General features: G+C 40.7%; 1 protein-coding gene and 1 long non-coding RNA gene across 4 annotated transcripts in view; one reads left to right on the top strand and one right to left on the bottom strand.

The window, feature by feature from the left end:
• LOC134735948 (uncharacterized) overlaps positions 1-12,215 on the bottom strand; it is a 30,589-nt gene extending 18,374 nt beyond the window's left edge. Inside the window, exon 1 of the long non-coding RNA XR_010119550.1 lies at positions 11,694-12,215. This is a non-coding gene — a long non-coding RNA (uncharacterized lncRNA). The remainder of the gene's footprint in view (positions 1-11,693) is intronic.
• The window catches only part of BRWD3 (bromodomain and WD repeat domain containing 3), a 141,507-nt gene continuing 133,781 nt past the window's right edge, over positions 11,105-18,830 (top strand). For 2 of the 3 annotated variants that reach the window (XM_063634255.1, XM_055266825.2), the window contains exons 1-4: positions 11,105-11,548; positions 11,683-11,741; positions 11,945-11,974; positions 12,385-12,444. In XM_063634255.1, coding sequence (XP_063490325.1) covers positions 11,518-11,548; positions 11,683-11,741; positions 11,945-11,974; positions 12,385-12,444 — 180 coding nt within the window. In that variant the 5' untranslated portion in view covers positions 11,105-11,517. Of the gene's footprint in view, positions 11,549-11,682; positions 11,742-11,944; positions 11,975-12,213; positions 12,445-18,830 lie in introns of those variants that run through there. The other variant, XM_063634256.1, reaches the window with a different exon arrangement.

Raw genomic sequence — 18,830 nt, 5'->3', positions numbered from 1 at the left:
CGCCCCCTGGGTGCAAGTGATTCTCTGCCTCAGCCTCCGAGTAGCTGGGATTATAGGTGCCTGCTACTGCACCAAGCTCATTGTTGTATTTTTAGTAGAGACAGGGTTTCACCATCTTGGCCAGTCTGGTCTTGAACTCCTGACCTCCTGATCCATCTGCCTCGGCCTCCCAAAGTGTCGGGATTACAGGCGTGAGCTACTCTTCCTGGCCTTCTGTTTTTTTTTTTTTTTTTTTTTTTTGAGATGGAGTCTCACTCTGTTGCCCAGGCTGGAGTGCAGTGGCGTGATCCTGGCTCACTGCAACCTCTGCCTCCCAGGTTCAAGTGATTCTCCCACCTCAGCCTCCTGAGTAGCTGGGATTACAGGTGTGTGCCACCATGCCGGCTAATTTTTGTATTTTTAGTAGAGACGGGGTTTCACCATGTTGGTCAGGCTGGGCTTGAACTCCTGACCTCGTGACCTGCCTGCCTTGGTCTCCCAAAGTGCTGGGATTACAGGCGTGAGCCACCTGCGCCTGGCCTGCTATTTAATTTTCATATAATTGTGAGTTTTTTCAATTTTCTTTCTGTTATTGATGTTTCTTTCCATTACAGACAGAGAACGTATTTTGGATTATTTTTCTTTTCTGTGTGTGTGTGAGATGGAGTCTCAGTCCATCACCAGGCCAAAGTGCAGTGGCATGATATTGGCTCACTGCAACCTCCGCCTCCCGGGTTCAAGTGATTCTCCTGCCTCAGCCTCCCAAGTAGCTGGGACTACAGGCATGCACCACCATGCCCAACTAATTTTTGTATTTTTAGTAGAGACAGGGTTTCACCATGTTGGCCAGGATGGTCTCGATCTCTTGACCTCATGATCCGCCCACTTTGGCCTCCCAAAGTGGTAGGATTACAGGCATGAGCCACCGTACCCAGCCTCTTTTCTTTTATACATAGAGATAGGGACTCACTCTGCCCAGCTTGAAGTGCAGTGGCATGATCATAGCTCACTGTAGCCTCAAACTCCTGAGTTTGAGTTGTCCTCCCATTTCAGCCTCACAAGTAGCTAGAATTGCAGGCATGCACCACCACAAACAACTTGTATTATTTCTCTTTTTTTTTTTAAAAAAAAAAAAAACTGTTTTGTTTTCCTAGAGATGGAATCTTGCTATGTTGCCCAGGCTGGTCTTGAACTCCTGGGCTCAAGTGTTTCTCCCACTTCAGCCTCCTTGGCTTAATAATTTTTTGTATTAGTTTTGTTTTTTTTAAATTATTAAAGTTTGTTTTATGGCCTCGCATATGGTATATTCTGGAGAATGTTCCATATGTACTTGACAAGAATGTATACTCTGTTCTCATTGAGTGGAGTGTCTCTTGATGTCTATTAGGTCCAGTTGTCTCATAGTATGTTCAAGTGTTCTATTTCCTTTTTGATGTTTTGCCTAATTGTTCCATTTATTATTGAAAATAAAATATTGAAGCCTCAACTATTATTGCTGATTTGTCTATTTAAATCTTCCTTTCTATCAGTTTTTGCTTTATGTATTTTAGTACTGTGCTGTTAGGTGTATGTATGTTTATAATCATTATATTGTCCTGGTATATTGATCCTTCTATCATAATAAAATGTCCCTCTTTATTTTTAATAACTTTTTATTTTAAATTTTATTTTTTCTGATACCAGTATAGCCACTCCAGCTTTCTTGTGCTTGCTGTTTGCATGGTATTAGTTTTTCCATCATTTTAATTTTAACCTATTTGTATCTTTGAATAAAAAGTGTTTCTTCTGGGCCAGGCATGGTGGCTTACATCTGTAATCCCAGCACTTTGGGAGGCCAAGATGGGAGGATCACTTGAGGCCAGGAGTTCGAGACCTGTCTGGTCAACATAGCAAGACCCCATCTCTATTAAAAAATAAAGTGTCTCTTCTGTAGATTGCATATAGTTGAATTATTTTTTTTTTAACCCAGACTGACAATCTGCCTTTTGATTGGATTGTTTAATTCATTTTTTTTTCTAGAAACAGAGTCTCACTCTGTTGCCCAGGCTGGAGTGGAGTATGGTGCACTATCTTAGCTCATTGTTACCTCAAATTCCTGGGCTCAAGCTATTCTCCCACCTTAGCCTCCCTAAGTGCTAGGATTACAGACACGAGCCACCACACCCAGCATAATTAATTGATACTTAATGGTATTATTAATATATTTGAATTTATATCTGCCATGTCACTTTTTGTTTTTTTATGTGTGGTGCTCTCTTTGTTTCTCTATTCCTTCTATACCACCTTCTTTTGGATTAAGTGAATCTTTTCTAATGCAGAATTTTAATTTCTTTAATGATTTTTTACAATACATTTTTGAGTTATCTCCTTAGCTATTGATCTAGGATTTACCTTATACATCAGAATCAGCTTCTAATTTATACTAATTTAATTCTGTGGGGAGACAAAAATGTTATTTCTGTATTGCTTTACTTTACTTCCTTCCTTTTTGTTTTGTTATTGTTATACAGGTTACATCTATAAATGTTACAAACCAAACAACATATTGTTATAATTATTTATATATATGCATACTTTTAAAGAAGCTAAGAAAAGCTAGTATATATTTATAGCTTTTGTTAAATTATTAATTTTCTTTTTTTTTTTTTTTTAGACAGAGTCTCACTTTGTCACCCACCTCACTTTGTACAGTGGCGCAATGTGATCTTGGCTCACTGCAACCTCCGCCTCATGGGTTCAACCCATTCTTCTGCCTCAGCCTCCCGAGTAGCTGGGACTACAGGTGCGTGCCACCATGCCTGGCTAATTTTTTTATTTTTATTTTTAGTAGAGGCAGGGTTTCACCATGTTGGCCAGGCTGTTCTTGAACTCTTGACCTCAGATGATCTGCCCACCTTGGCCTCCCAAAGTGCTGGGATTACAGGTGTGAGCCACCACACCCGGCCTTGTTATATTAATCCTATTTATCATTTCTTGTTCTCTGCATCTGTTCCTGTGGATTTAAGGTGCCATCTGGAATTACTTCCATACTCCAATACGGCTTTGTTCCAATCCATCTTCTTTTTGCTGTTATTGGCAGATACATAATATTTCTATATGTTATAGGGTGAACCATGCATTACATACACATTGTTTCATAAAATTGTTTTCTAAATAATTTAAGAAAGGAGAATAAATATGCATTTATATTGCTTTTTATAATTGCATAACTATCTTTACCATTGCTCTTTCTTTTTCGTGTGGATTTGAATTACTTTCTGGATTCAGTTGCTTTCAGCTTAAATAACTCTCTTTGGTATTTCTTGTAATGTAGGTCTGCTAGAAACAAATTTTCTCACTTTATCTGGAAAAGTTTATTTTACCTTCAATTTTAAAGTTAGCTTTGCTGAATATATGACTTTTGTTTAATGAATATTTTCATTGGGCACATCGAGTATGTTATCACACACTGCCTTCTGGCCTCCATTGTTTCTGGTGAGAAGTCAGCTTTTAATCTTCCTTTGTAAATTTGTAAGTGATGAGTCATTTTTCTCTTGCTGCTTTCAAGATTTTCTCTTTGTTTTCTAGCATTTTTATTATAATATGTCAGCTTGTGGATCTCTGCATTTATCTTACTTACAGTTCATTGAGCTTTCTGCGTGTGTTGATTAATGTTTTTCAGTAAATTGGGAAGTTTTTAGCCATTATTTCTTTATTTTTTTCTGCTTCCTTCTCATTCTTTCCTTCTAATAGTCCCCTTACACATATGTTGGTGCATATAATGTCCCATAATTCTCTGAGGCCCTCTTCATTTTTCTTCATTCTTGTTTTCTCTGCTCTTTAGAGTTAATATGCTCTATTAATCTGTTATCAAGTTTGTTAATTCTTTATTCTCCCAGTTCAAATGGACTCTTGTTCCCTCTAGTGAGTTTTTCATTTCAATTATTGTTCTTTTGAACACCAGAATCTCTATTTCGTTTTTAAAAATATTTCTGCTCTTTTTATTTATATTCTGTTTGATTTGATATTGACATCATACCTTCTTTCATTTCTTTAATAATAGTTTCCTTTAATCCTTCAAATATATTTATCGTGGTTACTTTGAAGACTTTGTCTACTAAATCTGACATCTGGTAATTTTTATAGGCAGTTTCTGTTGCCTGCTCTTTTGGTATTGCTATATAGTGTATAGTTTATACTTTCCTGTTTATTTGCATACCTCATAATTTTTTGTTAGAAACTAGGTTATTTTAGATAATGTATTGTACCAACCCTGGGTACCTGTTCTTCCCACTCCAGGTCTTATTATTTTTGTGTGCTTGTTAACTTCATTGTGTGGAACTGCTGATGTTGTTCCTCAGGGGGTACAGCCTTGGGTAGGCACATAATCACCCTGGGATAACACTGATTTTGGCAGGGCTCCCCTTAACTGCCTCTTTCCCTGACCACAGCCAGCTCTTAAATCACGCTAATTACCGGCTGATTGCTCTTTTGTTTTCGACAACACCCTGGGGCATAAATTGCTTCACAGACTGATCCAATCAAATTTGGGGACCTTAGTAGTAATATTTTCTTAGATTAGTGTTTAAGACTTTCTCTGACTCCTGGAGGACTTTTTTGCTGCCCTTTCCCCCTGTTTTCTCTCCAGCAAACTGGTTGGCCTACAGTTTAGCCTATAATTTTAATAAATTTACCAATTTCCCGCAATTTTCTTTTACCATAACCTTCTTTGTTCTTGAGAGCACCCTTAGGCTTGAATTTTTCCACACTCAGTTGCAAATAAAGTCAGTTATTTTAGGGAGAGATTCAGAGCTCTCTCTTCTAAGGCCTACCTTTCCCTTAGGGCAGAATCTCTGAGCCGCAATTCTGGTCCTGGAGACTGGAACAATGGCACAATTCTCTCTGAAATCTCTGCTTGAGAACGTGAGTACTTGGTGGAGGAAGGAGACAATAGCCCTTAATCTCTTTAGCTTGCCTCTCTTAGAATGCATCTACTGCTTCTCAATCCAGGGTCAGGAAGATCGATGCCCCAGTATGCTCAGCAGCACCAACGCCCAAGATTTTGCTTTGTCCTATGGTTAGGGGCTGGGTGGAAAAAAGGAGCCACCACCTCTTGGCTACACTAAACCAGAACTTAGCCTCAGCAACAAGTAATTGGGGGAAGCATGAGAAATGGTTATGTCCTGCTCCTCCTAGGAAGATAGCCCTCTAACTGAGATCTAGGAGGAATAAGGAGTCTTGTATTTTTGGATTGTTTCAGTCTAGAGTAGAGCTCCCCTCTTCACTGGGCTGGGAGGCAGGGTTGGAAGAGTGGGTTTTGGTTCATTTACCACAAACTTTCACTGTTCTTAAAAATTTAGTAGCTTTTTCTTGAATAAATGATTTTTCATTTGTTTTATGTCATCAGAAACATTTCCAGAGACTTTAGATGGTTGTTTATATAATTTTCACCAGTTTCACTGTGAGCTGGTTCACAAAGTTCCTCATGCTGTCATGACAGGAGTGGCATGTATCCATTTACATGTAATGTTAGTATCGATGTAGGTGGAATTATATCTATATTAATTTGGTTTTGATATCTCATGTCTTTTTTGTTCTATTCCTTCTTTCCTGCTTTCTTTTGTACTAAGTAAATATATCCTAGTAAAATTTTTGATGATTTTTTTCACATTTTAAAAATTTTCTTAGTGGTTGCTCTATGGTTTGCCATATACTTTTTAGCTTATCAGAATATACTTCATTTTTAAAAATTTAATTCAATTTTTTTTAGAGACAAGGTCTTGCTCTTTTTCCCAGAGGTGGAATGCAGTGGTGCAATCACAGCTCACTGCAACCTCAAAGTCCCTTGCACAAGTGATCTTCCCACCTTGGCCTCCTGAGTAGCTGGACCTACTGGCGTATGCCACCACACCTCACTGTTTTGTTTTTCTTTGCAGAGACAGGGTTCTCACTATGTTGCTTAGGCTGGTCTCAAACTTCCAGCCTCAAGCGATCCCAAAGCACTGGGATTACAGGTATGAGGCACCATGCTCAGCCTTATACTTCATGTTTATATCATCTCTTTTGAGGTATACAAATGCTATGCTTTTATAGCTCTATTCTATCTTGTCTCTTTTTTCCCATTATTATTATTGATATTACATCCATGTAATATGTTAAAGTATGTTAATATATTATGATGTATGTAATATATTAAACATAAGAATACATTATTTTAATTATTACTCTCTACAATTTTTTAAAGAAGCTGAGATAATAAAAGGAAGCAACTATTTACTTACAGTTTGTTATATTAATCTTATTAACACTTCTGCTCTTCCATCTCAGTATTTCCTACCATTTTTCTTTTCTTCTGCCTTCCTAGGGAGAACCATTAAGTTTTCACATTTATATTCCATTGCGATGTGATTTTTTCTTTTTTTAATTTGAGACAGAGTCTCACTCTGTTGCCCAGGCTGGAGTGTAGGGGTGCAATCTTGGCTCACTGCAACCTCCACCTCCTGGGTTGAAGCAATTCTTCATTCTCTTTTTTTTCTTTTTTTGAGACAGAGTCTCACACTCTCACCCAGGCTGGAGTGCAGTGGGGCCATCTCGGCTCACTGCAAGCTCCGCCTCCCGGGTTCATGCCATTCTCCTGCCTCAGCCTCCTGAGTAGCTGGGACTACAGGCGCCCGCCACCACGCCCGGCTAATTTTTTGTATTTTCAGTCGAGATGGGGTTTCATTGTGTTAGCCAGGATGGTCTCGATCTCCTGACCTTGTGATCCGCCCACCTCGGCCTCCCAAAGTGCTGGGATTACAGGCATGAGCCACCGCGCCCAGCATGCCTCAGCCTCCCGAGTAGCTGGGATTACAGGAGTGCACTACCATATCCGGCTAATTTTTGTATTTTTTTTTTTTTTTTGAGACAGAGTCTGGCTCTGTCGCCCAGGCTGGAGTGCAGTGGCGTGATCTCGGCTCACTGCAAGCTCCGCCTCCCGGGTTCACACCATTCTCCTGCCTCAGCCTCTTGAGTAGCTGGGACTACAGGCGCCTGCCACCACGCCTGGCTAATTTTTTTTTATTTTTAGTAGAGACGGGGTTTCACCGTGTTAGCCAGGATGTTCTCAATCTCCTGACCTCGTGATCCACCCGCCTCGGCCTCCCAAAGTGCTGGGATTATAGGCGTGAGCCACCGCGGCCGGCCCTAATTTTTGTATTTTTAGTAGAGATGAGGTTTTGCTATGTTGACCAGGCTGGTTGTGAACTCCTGGCCTCAAGTGATCTGCTCACCTTGGCCTCCCAAAGTGCTGGGATTACATGCATGAGCCACTGAACTCGGCTTAAAATATGCTTTTTAAAGACCAAAGTAAAATAAAAATGTGTTGGTGGATTGAATTGTGTCCTCCCAAAAGATGTCTATGTCCTAACCCCAGTACTCGTGAATATGATCTTACTTAGAAATAGGGTCTTTGTGGATGTAATTAAGTTAGGGTTCTGGAGATGAGATCATCCCAGCTTAAGGGTGAGCCTGAAATCCAATGACTGGTGTTCTTATAAGAAAAAGGAGAGGAAGATTTGACATGTCATATGAAAGAAGGCCATATGAAGGTAGAAGCGGACATTAGAATTATGCTCTCACAAACCAAGGAATGCCAGGAGCCACCAGAAGCTGGAAGAAGCAAAGGATTCTCCCCTAGAGCATGGCTTTGGCAAACACCTTGATTTTGGACTTTCGGCCTCTAGAACTGTGAGAGAACAAATTTCTGTTGTTTTAAGCCACCCAGTTTATAATAACTTGTTATGGCAGCCCTAGGAAACTAGTATACCTACCAAGTAAACATTCCAGATTTATTTTCTATGTAGATCAATTTTTGCTTCAGTTTATAAACATTTTCCTCCCTGTCCATTTAAGACTTTGGCCACAGGGTTAAGAGTGGTGATTCTAATTGTTACAAAACACTTCAGAACAGTAGTCCTCATTTATTAGTATTGATCTTGAACAACAAATAAACACATTCGTGGGAACACATACATTTCAGTAACTTTCCTATTCCCTATCTAGGCATTACAATCAAGAAATTAGCAGGGAAGTTGTGCCAGTTCATCAATTTGTTGCTTATCATCTCCAAATTCACCATTATTGACTGCTCTGTGAAAATGAATCTGATCCATTTAAGTATTTTTCCTTTCGTCAGCTGGCAATGAAGCTTTTCCAGTAGAGGAAACTGGAAAGATGTTGCAGAGAGAAAAGGTTTTGCTCCCTGCTTCTGGCCGGCTTACTGGGTAGGGTGTTCCTGCAGCTTGTGCAGCTCTCTCCAGTGGCTGGCTTCTGTGTTGCAGTTTCAATGGCACCAGGCTGCTTCCCCTGGCACCCTCCCTATTGTGGTTTTTGTAGTAAAGCTCCTTTGCTGAAACATTTCCCTATGAACATCCTTCTCAGGCACTCTAGCAGGCCAATTCCAGAGGGTGGGTTTCCAGCAAGTTCTAGAATGCAGAGTTCCAGTAATTTCCAGTGGTTGGAGTTTCAGCAAGTTCTGCCTGTAAGGCAATACAGAATATTTCCTGCCATAGAGTGAGTCTCCACTGGCTGTGTTCTCTCCAAGAAGGTCTGGATCTCAGCTAAGGGCAGAGAGTAAGGGTGGAGGGTGCTTTATCTCAGTTCCAGGGGTAGTGGCTATCATATCTACTATTATATACCTGCTACATCTACAGTATTTAGAGTTCTCTTCTTGCTAGCTAAGCCCTCATTATTCCAATTTCCTGTTATCATTAATAATTATTTATCCTAAACTTCCTTTATTCAAATGATCATGGGCTTTTTCCCTCCTGATTGAACTGTGATACAGAGGTGATCATGGAATAACTGCCACATAAATTTTGAAAGAGTACACAAATACATTTTCACACGAATTTTATAACAATTCCTTGAAGTAGACATGGCAAATACTATTTATTATTCCCATTTTACAGGTGAGGAATAAGGTTCACAGGCTGTGAGTGGACCAAAGTCATAGTCATTTTTATCATTTGTAAAATGAGAATAACAATTGAACCTATCTCCTAGGGTCATTGTAAAGATTAAATGAGGTAAGCATGTAGAAGTGCTGAGGACATGATAATGGCTTGTTAAGTGTTAACTGTTATATACAGGTCAAACATCCCTAATCTAAAAATCCAAAGTGCTCCAAAGTCCCAAATTTTTGAGTGCCAACATGATGCCAGAAATGGAAAATTCCACATCTGACCTCAAGTGGAGGATCACGGTCAAAAGGCAGTCAAGACTTTGTTTCATGCACAAAGTTATTGAAAATATTATATAAAATTATTTTCAGTCTATGTGTATAAGGTATAAATGGAACAAATGAAATTCACATTTAGACTTGGGTCCTATAGCTGAAATATCTCATTATGTATATGCAAATATTCCAAAATCTGAAAAAGTCCAAAATCCAAAATATTTCTGGTCCCAAGCACTTTGGATAAGGAATACTCAACCTGTACATTATACTTGAACTATAAAATTGTTCAGTCTGGTATTTTGCTAAACTACTTGCAATGAGTTGTCTAGGTCTCGTGTATCTTTTTATATCATTTTGTTTTATCAATTATTCACATTTGTTTTGTCAAGTTCCATAGCAATAACAACCAAAGATAAGCCTATCACTCCACAATTACCTCCTGTGGTTATTGCTTTCTGAGGAAAAAAAAATTACAGGTGATGGCCGGGCGCGGTGGCTCACGCTTGTAATCCCAGCACTTTGGGAGGCCGAGGCGGGCGGATCACGAGGTCAGGAGATCGAGACCACAGTGAAACCCCGTCTCTACTAAAAATACAAAAAAAAAAATTAGCCGGGCGTGGTGGCAGGCGCCTGTAGTCCCAGCTACTCGGAGATGCTGAGGCAGGAGAATGGCGTGAACCCGGGAGGCGGAGCTTGCAGTGAGCCGAGATCGTGCCACTGCACTCCAGCCTGGGTGACAGAGCAAGACTCCGTCTCAAAAAAAAAAAAAAAAAAATGACAGGTGAGAGCTAATCAACCTAGGCTAAGTTTATGTCAACTTAGAAATTCAAGGCCCACTGTGGTCAATGGCAGAGCTGAGTGAGGAAACTCAATTCCCAAGAATATAGCCTTAAATTCAGATGAACCTTCAAATTGGAATATTTCAATGTAAATAATACATGCAACTTAAAATGCATTTCTGGTCTCATCAGGTTTAGGTGAGGGAGTGGGGTGGGGACAGGATGTTATGGAAAAGTAGGGAAGAAAAGGACCCAGTTTACTAATCTGTGTCAATTATCATACTAACCCCTTTCATCACTGAAGATTTCAGCAACCAAATACTGAAGGTCAGTGCGGTACCAAGGGTTGGGGTTATATATTAAACAGTGTAGTCCCGAACCTGTAGAAAACTATTGATACCTTGCATAGAGATAGGCAATAATACATAAAGATTATTGAAAACTCTTGGTTAAAGTACTTCAGTAGTATTTGAAAACACAATAGGAAATTACCCTGTAGGAATGGGATAGATACGGCACGTGTTAAACTTTCAGAAGGGGGAACATGCTTCACGGCTGATTGCAAATTTCTCATGCAATGTTTGTCAGAATCCGGGAGCATTTTAAACGGTCTTCTAACAATATAAGCCCCGCACTTTGGACTGGTAAGTACAACATTTTCATTTGGTAAATAATAATAATAATAATTTTAAACAGAAACAAGTCACGACCAAATAGCGACTCTTATCCTCCCCCAGGCATAAAACCCTTTAGCCAGCTAGCCGCCTTTCCACGGGGTAAAGTATAAACAAACAAAACCGCTTTGGTGCCGGGAGGGAAAAGGGGAAAGGAGTCGAGTCAAAACACCGTCTCTCAAGTTCCTCAGGATCAACCCGGGAGAAGGGTCCTCCACCGGAAAGGGCCGGATTGCCTTCACAGGAAGGGAAAGTCACTCCGGAGCTCGCAGACGCGAATGCCACCACAGAGTTCCAAGGCGGCTGCCAGAGCGTCGGCCGTCAGTTAGCACCTCCCCCTCCTTCCCAGAGCTGTAGCTAAGCAACCATCGGGCTCCGGGAGAGTCTAGGCTCAGCTGCAGTATTAGTGCCTCTAGCGGGGAACTATGAGCGCTGCAAAACCCTATCACCATTTTTACCCTCCCCTCTCTCCACCCCCTTTGCCCCCGCCCACCTCTTCGCCACTTCGGCTCCTCCCTCTTCTCGCTCCGTCTATTTCTCTCTCTCTCTCTCTCCGCCCCCCCACCCCCCGCGTCTCTCTCTCTCTCTCTCTCTCTCTCTCTCTGTCTCTTTCCTCTCTCTCTCTTCTCTCTCACTCACTCACTCTCTCTCTCCCTCTCCCTCTCCTCTCTCTCCTTCCTCCTCCGCCTCCTCAGCTCTTGGGCTAGAATATCTATGGGTCGAAACGTGATGCGATGAATTCGAGAGAGAGCGAAACTAGGACGAGGAGTGCGGCGGAAGCGGCGGGACTCCCGGGCATGGGGGCTTCACCACAATAGAGGCAGCGCCCCCACCCGCCCCCGCCAGCCCCTCCGGAGCGAAGCCCCCAAACCCCCTCGGGAAAAGGATGGCGGCGGCACCTACCCAGATCGAAGCCGGTGGGTAGCTGTGTCGGGGGTGGGGGGTGCTAAGGGAATGGGGGCTTAGCGCGAAGGCTGTCAGTTTCTTTTGAAAAAGCTTCTATTTCTCTTCTCTACCTCCCTCTCAACCTCTTTTCCCCCCTCTTCCCCAGAGCTGTATTACCTGATCGCTAGGTTCTTGCAGTCTGGACCCTGCAACAAATCCGCTCAGGTAAGGGGAAGAAAGAGATCTGGGAGTCGTGGTGAATGGTCCCAGTGGGGAAATCGAGGCAGCGGGACGAGCAGTTCCGTTGAGGGTGAGGGAAAGGCCGGCCTTGACTAGTCAAACGGTCAGCGGCTGGGCTTTAAGTGTGGAGGGAGGAATGGGTTGATGGCCCGAGCTGCTCGTCATATCTGTGTTTCCCTTTTGCTCAGGTGCTAGTGCAGGAGCTCGAGGAGCATCAGGTACGGAGCCCCTTCGGGAAGGGTGGGGAGGGTTGAGGTGAGACTGGAGGAAGGGGAGGGCAAGTCAGGGGCGGAAGACGGGCTGGTATAGAGGCTTGGATCTGGGTACCCGTAGCTGTTGTCACCGGGGTGAATTGGCTTCTTCCCTCAAAAGGGGCAGACAACGCTGGGGTCTTAACTCGTCCCCGCTTTATGCTTGTGGGAAGCAGTTTTTCAGGATTTCCTTCTCCTCGACCCCCCTTCCCCCCATATACTCGTCTAGCTCTGAGCCAATAGCTATCAGGCCGAAAGAAATAAAGACGCTAAAGTGTTGAGGACTGGGACACAGGTTGGGTCCAGTTGATGGGGAGCGGAGGCTTTTCCTTCATCATTTGCCTCCGCTTCCCCCTTTCTTTTCGTCCGGCCCCCAGCTGATTCCGCGCCGCTTAGATTGGGAGGGGAAAGAGCACCGAAGAAGCTTCGAGGATCTGGTGAGTAAAGTTTTCATTTCAACTTAACCTAACTCTTTCACCACTCCCTCCCCACCTTGTACCCCCAACCCGCCCCCCACGTCTCAGCCGACGAGGTTCTTGAGCTCGGTGCAGAGCCAAAGAACGACTGCCCCTTCCCCCATCCCTGCTAGTCGGAAAAAGGGTACCTTGCCCTCCCCTTGGCCCTATTTGTTTCCACCCGAAAACTTTGAAGAATGTGAGTTGATTATCAGAGGTGCCGTGTTGTGGATTATGAATATGTTACAAACATTGGGGAAGGCCCATTGTAGGCGGAAAAGGGAGAGAAACCAAGGGGTTATCTTGGGGCACGTACTAAGGTCTGACGCTGGCCAATGACAGCGTTGGTAACAGCCCGGAGTTCCGGATTAGTGGAAGAAAACTGGTTTCTGGTTGGTCCTGGCCTGAAATACGGGAACTAAGGCCAGGCTTGGTCTTTTTTTGGGGGGGCGGGGGGGCAGGGGGGGAGGCGTGGGAGGAAGGGGCTCTGGAGGGGAATTGACGGACCAGGGATTAGGAAAAACGACATAATTAAAAATAATAAGGAGCTTCAAGCCAATTTCAAATTTTGCCGGTTAGGTAATGGTCTACTGAGTAAAAGCATAATCGTTACGTATCTCCGATTTTATAAGCTCATTCAGTCATCAGTTAAGTCGCATTTGCATAGACCCGTTTTCACTAAATAGAAACTGAGTTATCACTTTTTGAGAATTGGTGAAACACGATTTGGGGTTTACAAGGAGACAACAATGGACATATTTAAAAATGGAATATACTTTAGTGAAGGACCAAAGGCATTGGTCTCTGTTGTTTCTCCTGCAAATATAATTCATAGTATAAATGTACCTTGTGTTCAGCATTGACACACAAAAACAGGTGATCCTTTTTATTTTGCGGGGGAGGTTCCCTTGTGTTAGCTGCTGCCACAGTGCATTGGAGGGTAGTGAAAGGAGAAAAGAATGATGTTACTAAAATCTAAATTCAGCTATCTTTCCTTCAAATAAGATCCAAGTGAAGGAAAATCGGACAAAGTTAAAGAAAGTTGGCGGTGTATGGTAGACTCTAAATATAAATGATTTAAAATTTGCTTGCAATAAGACTATATTTAAATTGCTTCAGTGTTCATTTTGTTATTTTTGTTTGTATTATATTACAACAGTGAGGCCACATTATCAAGTCTACCGACTGTATAGTTTTCTTATATTTTGCAAGTCACAGAAAATGGTATAATTGTGATAAGGGTAAACTCGACCATCTGTATTATTAATAGGAACAATTTCTCAGATGGAGAAAAATTAGTTTTGAAAAACTTCATGTACTGCCAGGTTAATTTGTAGTCAGTCTTTCTGTTGGACTTAAGTCTTTCCCTCCCTCTAAAAGAGGCAAAAACAACAGTGCCTACTAATATGTTTTAACACTTAATGACTGATAAAGGTTTTTATATATAGTTTTAATACTGAGGTGTATTGAAAATGTTTTCCTTTACATTTGTTCCTCTCACAGCCTATATGTGTTATTTTAAGCAAGTGGCAAAGGAGATTAAAAGGAAAAAGCTTTTTTGAAACTAACTTGACAGTGATAAAAAGGAAATGAAAATCAAAGTAATTAAAAAATAGTCTCCTCACCAAAAAAACCCCAACAACCCTGTTTACTAGACTTTTCCTCATATTGTAAAGTCATTTTTACATAATTGTGATCAGTGTCCATTTTATGCTTCATATTTTCTTAACATTTAAAAATGTGCTTGTGTATTTGAATAGTCATCATTATTTTAATGGTAAGAAAAAATTCAGTTGTATTTAAGGTACGATATGATTTGAACCAAGCTTCCTGTTAAGCATTTGAGCTACTTTCAGATTTTTACTAATAACATTGCATAGTTAGGTGGTCTTTTTCTGCTTTTTACTTTCTCCCCTATCCCTTCTGCCCCCAGTTATTTTCCTGGACTTTATTCCCTAAAGTGGAGTTACCAGGTCAAAAGGTCTCATGAGTTTTATAGCTCTTGTCATATATTGTTTGCTCTCCAGAAGATTGTACTAGTTTATAATGTCATCATCTAGGTATTTAGAATGAGTTTTTTAATAGTTTTAAATCATTCGGTTTCTTTAATATTTAATAGATGTCAATAGCTCCTGGTTGACTTAAGAAGCTCTTTTTTTCATTACTAGTGAGGCTTAACCTTTAAGGAATTAAAAAAATTGTTAATTCTTACATATACTCAATTTTAACATGTCTTTTAAATATTCTTTTCTGTTTTTATATTTTCTATTTTTTTATGTACACAGAGTTTCTTCTGTTGTTTGAACATTATAGTTTAGATACCATGGTTTTCTTTTACATGTCTGTTCTCTACCTATGGACTTCTTTGTAAGAGAAGATGGGCAGAGTTGAGTGATAATTTCAACAGAAATGTAGTGGCTGAGAAGTGAATGTGCAGTGTTGGTTTGATTGCTAGATTTGTCAGTAATATTGTTGATTAAAATTATTTCACATATGACCTGATTTTGAGTGGCTGCATTGTAGAAGAGATGGGATACTTTTTCTTGGGGTAAGTGGTTTTTTTTTTTTTTTTGAGACGGAGTCTCGCTCTATTGCCAGGCTGGAGTGCAGTGGCGGGAACTCGGCTCACTGCAACCTCCGCCTCCCAGTTTCAAGCGATTCTCCTGCTTCAGCCTCCCAAGTAGCTGGGACTACAGGCACGCGCCACCACGCCCAGCTAATTTTTGTATTTTTTAGTAGAGATGGGGTTTCGCCATGTTGGCCAGGATAGTCTCGATTTCTTGACCTCGTGATCCGTAAACCTCGGCCTCCCAAAGTGCTGGGATTACAGGCGTGAGCCACTGCGCCCGGTCTGGGGTAGGTATTTTTTAAATTGCCATTGGAATGATGGATTTATAAAGTGTGGTCTTTGATTTAGCTGCATGTTTTGGATTGAAATTTAGGGCATAGTATTAATAAATAGTATTATCTTGATTTACCTGGAATATTACATTATATAGCAGTATTACAAACTTAAGGTGTATTGGGGTATGAAAAGGAAACAGTACAAATGTACAATGAAGGGTTAACTAGGATATCAACATAGTAAACTGGGGTTGCATGGCCACGTATACTGCATATATGAGACAAAAATCCTGCCTTTTTGTTCATATGTATACTTTCATTTGAACTGATTGTCATTAATGCTTAATTTATCCAGAATAATATCAAGGTAATGATAAATTGAATTTCTTCAACATTTCATTACTACTGTTAGTAGTAGTAATGAAATCCTTACCTTCTGTTTTCTGAAACAATCATCTGATTCAGTGTTTATACTAAATTACGTATTCTAGAAATTCTTGCCTTCTGTTTTCTGAAACGGTCATCTGATTTAGTGTTTAGTGTTTTACTTGTAATTTTGAACACAAGGGAAGGTGCTTTTTTTTTTTTAAAGCTGCTGGCAGTTAAGTATTGACGTATCCTGATCTGAAATGTCGTTTAAAAAAGAATCTGTACATGAAGCTTCTTGGTCAGTTTATATTGAACTGTAAGGTTTTTGAATATGGCATTTAAAATATAACACTCTAAATTTTCCAGAATTTTAAGTAATGATAGAGGGAAAATTTTGAAGTTGTGATTGTTTCTGAATTTTGATCTGGGCACTTTATTTTCTGCTTCCTAGTTGGCTGTTACTGATCACATAATAGAATTAGATTTGCTTCTTGCAATTCATCTTAAGGTAGATAATTTAAATAATACAGACGTCCTTTCATTTGTGGTGACCCTATTGAGTTGTTGGCTAATTTATTGCTTCCTCCTTGGAACTTTATTGGGGACAACAGAGTAATCAAGGTTGTGTGTGTTTAAATGAACGGTTCTTGTTAATCTGTTAAGTTTTATATATTGAAATGGTGATTTGGAAACTTTTTAAAAACCACATTTTAAGATTTTTAAATCATTTTTAGGAGTCTCCTATTATAAGACTGAACCAGGGCCTGGTGTGGTGGCTCATGCCTGTAATCCCAGCACTTTGAGAGGCTGAGGCAGGCAGATCACTTGAGGTCAGGAGTTCAAGACCAGCCTGGCCAACATGGCGAAAACCCGTTTATACTAAAAATACAAACATTAGCCGAGTGTGGTAGCTCATGCCTATAATTCCAGCTACTCAGGAGGCTGAGGCATGAGAATTGCTTGAGCCCTGGAAGCAGAGGTTGCAGTGAGCTGGAATCACACTGCTGCACTCCAGCCTGGGTGACTGAGTGAGACTCTGTCTCAAAAAAAAAAAAAAAAAAAGACTGAACCAAAGTTATAAATATGTTTAGGTGTGGTATATAGTTTTACATTTATTTCGCATTTTCATCTATAAAACTGAAAGCACCAGTTAGTGCTTACATTTGGAATGACATAGATTGTATTACCCTCATTTTATATGCAAAATACTAGAAGTAATTTTATGCTTTTTATGAAAAACTTTTATAAAGATTATGTTTGTTATTGTCCTTAAAAAATATACATACATCTATGATTATATGTTGTTATAAGAACTTGCATCTGCATATAACACATTCAAGTTTAAAAGTGTTTTCACATTATCTCATTTGATCCTCACCAACTACTTTAAAACACTGTATTTAAATTCCAGACATACCTGTATTCTTTTCTTAACCAGCTGTTGTTCTCCAATTACTAATAATAGCTTAAGTTGTCAATTAGAACAGCAGAATAATCTTTGAGTGCTGGTAGCATAGTTATTGCATCTCTATAAGTGTGGAAGCAGTTTAAGCATGTGTGATTTATTAACTGCCATGTGGACATAGTCATAGTTAGGAAGAGCAGGATGCATCATGGGATATCAAAAAGCATGCTCTGCTCAACCCCAGTGCAGTGTATTGTGCATATAATGCTAACTGATAGGTATTATGACAGAGAGAGGTCAATATCTGGAAATTGGTATTCCTGACTACTCCTGACTACTGACTTGCTTGAGCCACCACGTGCTCTCTGAAATATGTTGGCTTTAGCTGTTTGTCTAGATTGATCCTTGGCATTTTTTTTTTCCACATATGGGCTCTAAGGAATGTACTTTCAATGATTTAAAATCCTTTTGGAGATTTATCATTAATCTTAGGATAACTGGTATCTCAGTACAAATGAGATATTGTGAAAGTGAAGAGAGCTGGTGTTAGGGACTAATACTTTGGATTCACTGAATTTGCCTTAATGAAATTTTGTCCTGAGCATCTTTGTCACATTTGAATATTAGTTTTAGCTCCTCTATTTTAGTTTTTGTTTTACTACTGATGTTGATTACTGATTGATTAATAAACACTTTCCTTTTGGTAGGCAGTAAAATGGTATTCTAAAAAGGTAGTTTAGTGTTTGTGTCATAATTTAGAGATGCCCTTGCTTGACATTTCTTTTTTTTTTTTTTTTTTTTTTTGAGACTGAGTCTTGCGCTGTCGTCCAGGCTGGAAGGCAGTGGCACGATCTCAGCTCACTGCAAGCTCCGCCTCCCGGGTTCACGCCATTCTCCTGCCTCAGCCTCCCAAGTAGCTGGGACTAGAGGCACCCGCCGCCACGCCCAGCTAATTTTTTGTATTTTTAGTAGAGACGGGGTTTCTCCGTGTTAGCCAGGATGGTCTCAATCTCCTGACCTCGTAATCCGCCTGCCTCGGCCTCCCAAAGTGCTGGGATTACAGGCGTGAGCCACCGCGCCCGGTCTGCTTGACATTCTTACATGGGATTTTGTGAGTAGTAGAAAAGACCCTAATATGTAGTATGGAATATAACCTTTACTTGTTGAATGACCCTAGGGAAATTACTTAAGCTCTCAGAGATTGAAATTCCTCAATTATAAAATGAAAATTTCCCATTTCTTGTGGGGAACAAGTGAGTTAAATGTGAAAGAATGCATTTTGTTAATTGTAAAATGCTGTACAAATGAATTGTTCGCTACATTTTAAAATTAGGATAGAGAGACCGAACAGCCAGCATGGAAATCTGGAGAACTATGACCCTAGATGTTATATTTTCTTTTTTTTTTTTTTTTTTTTTCTTGAGACGGAGTCTCGCTCTGTCGCCCAGGCTGGAGTGCAGTGGCGCAATCTCGGCTCACTGCAAGCTCCGCCTCCCGGGTTCACGCCATTCTCCTGCCTCAGCCTCTCCGAGTAGCTGGGACTACAGGCGCCCGCCACCACGCCCGGCTAATTTTTTTTTTGTATTTTTAGTAGAGACGGGGTTTCACCGTGGTCTCGATCTCCTGACCTCGTGATCCACCCGCCTCGGCCTCCCAAAGTGCTGGGATTACAAGCGTGAGCCACCGCGCCCGGCCAGATGTTATATTTTCTTAGTCGATGAGATATCACCCCCTAATTTTCTTAATTTTT

Source organism: Symphalangus syndactylus, chromosome X (genome assembly GCF_028878055.3).
Source record: "Symphalangus syndactylus isolate Jambi chromosome X, NHGRI_mSymSyn1-v2.1_pri, whole genome shotgun sequence".
In the NCBI taxonomy this organism is placed as follows: Eukaryota; Metazoa; Chordata; class Mammalia; order Primates; family Hylobatidae; genus Symphalangus; species Symphalangus syndactylus.
This window is presented reverse-complemented; position numbering and strand designations above follow the sequence as displayed.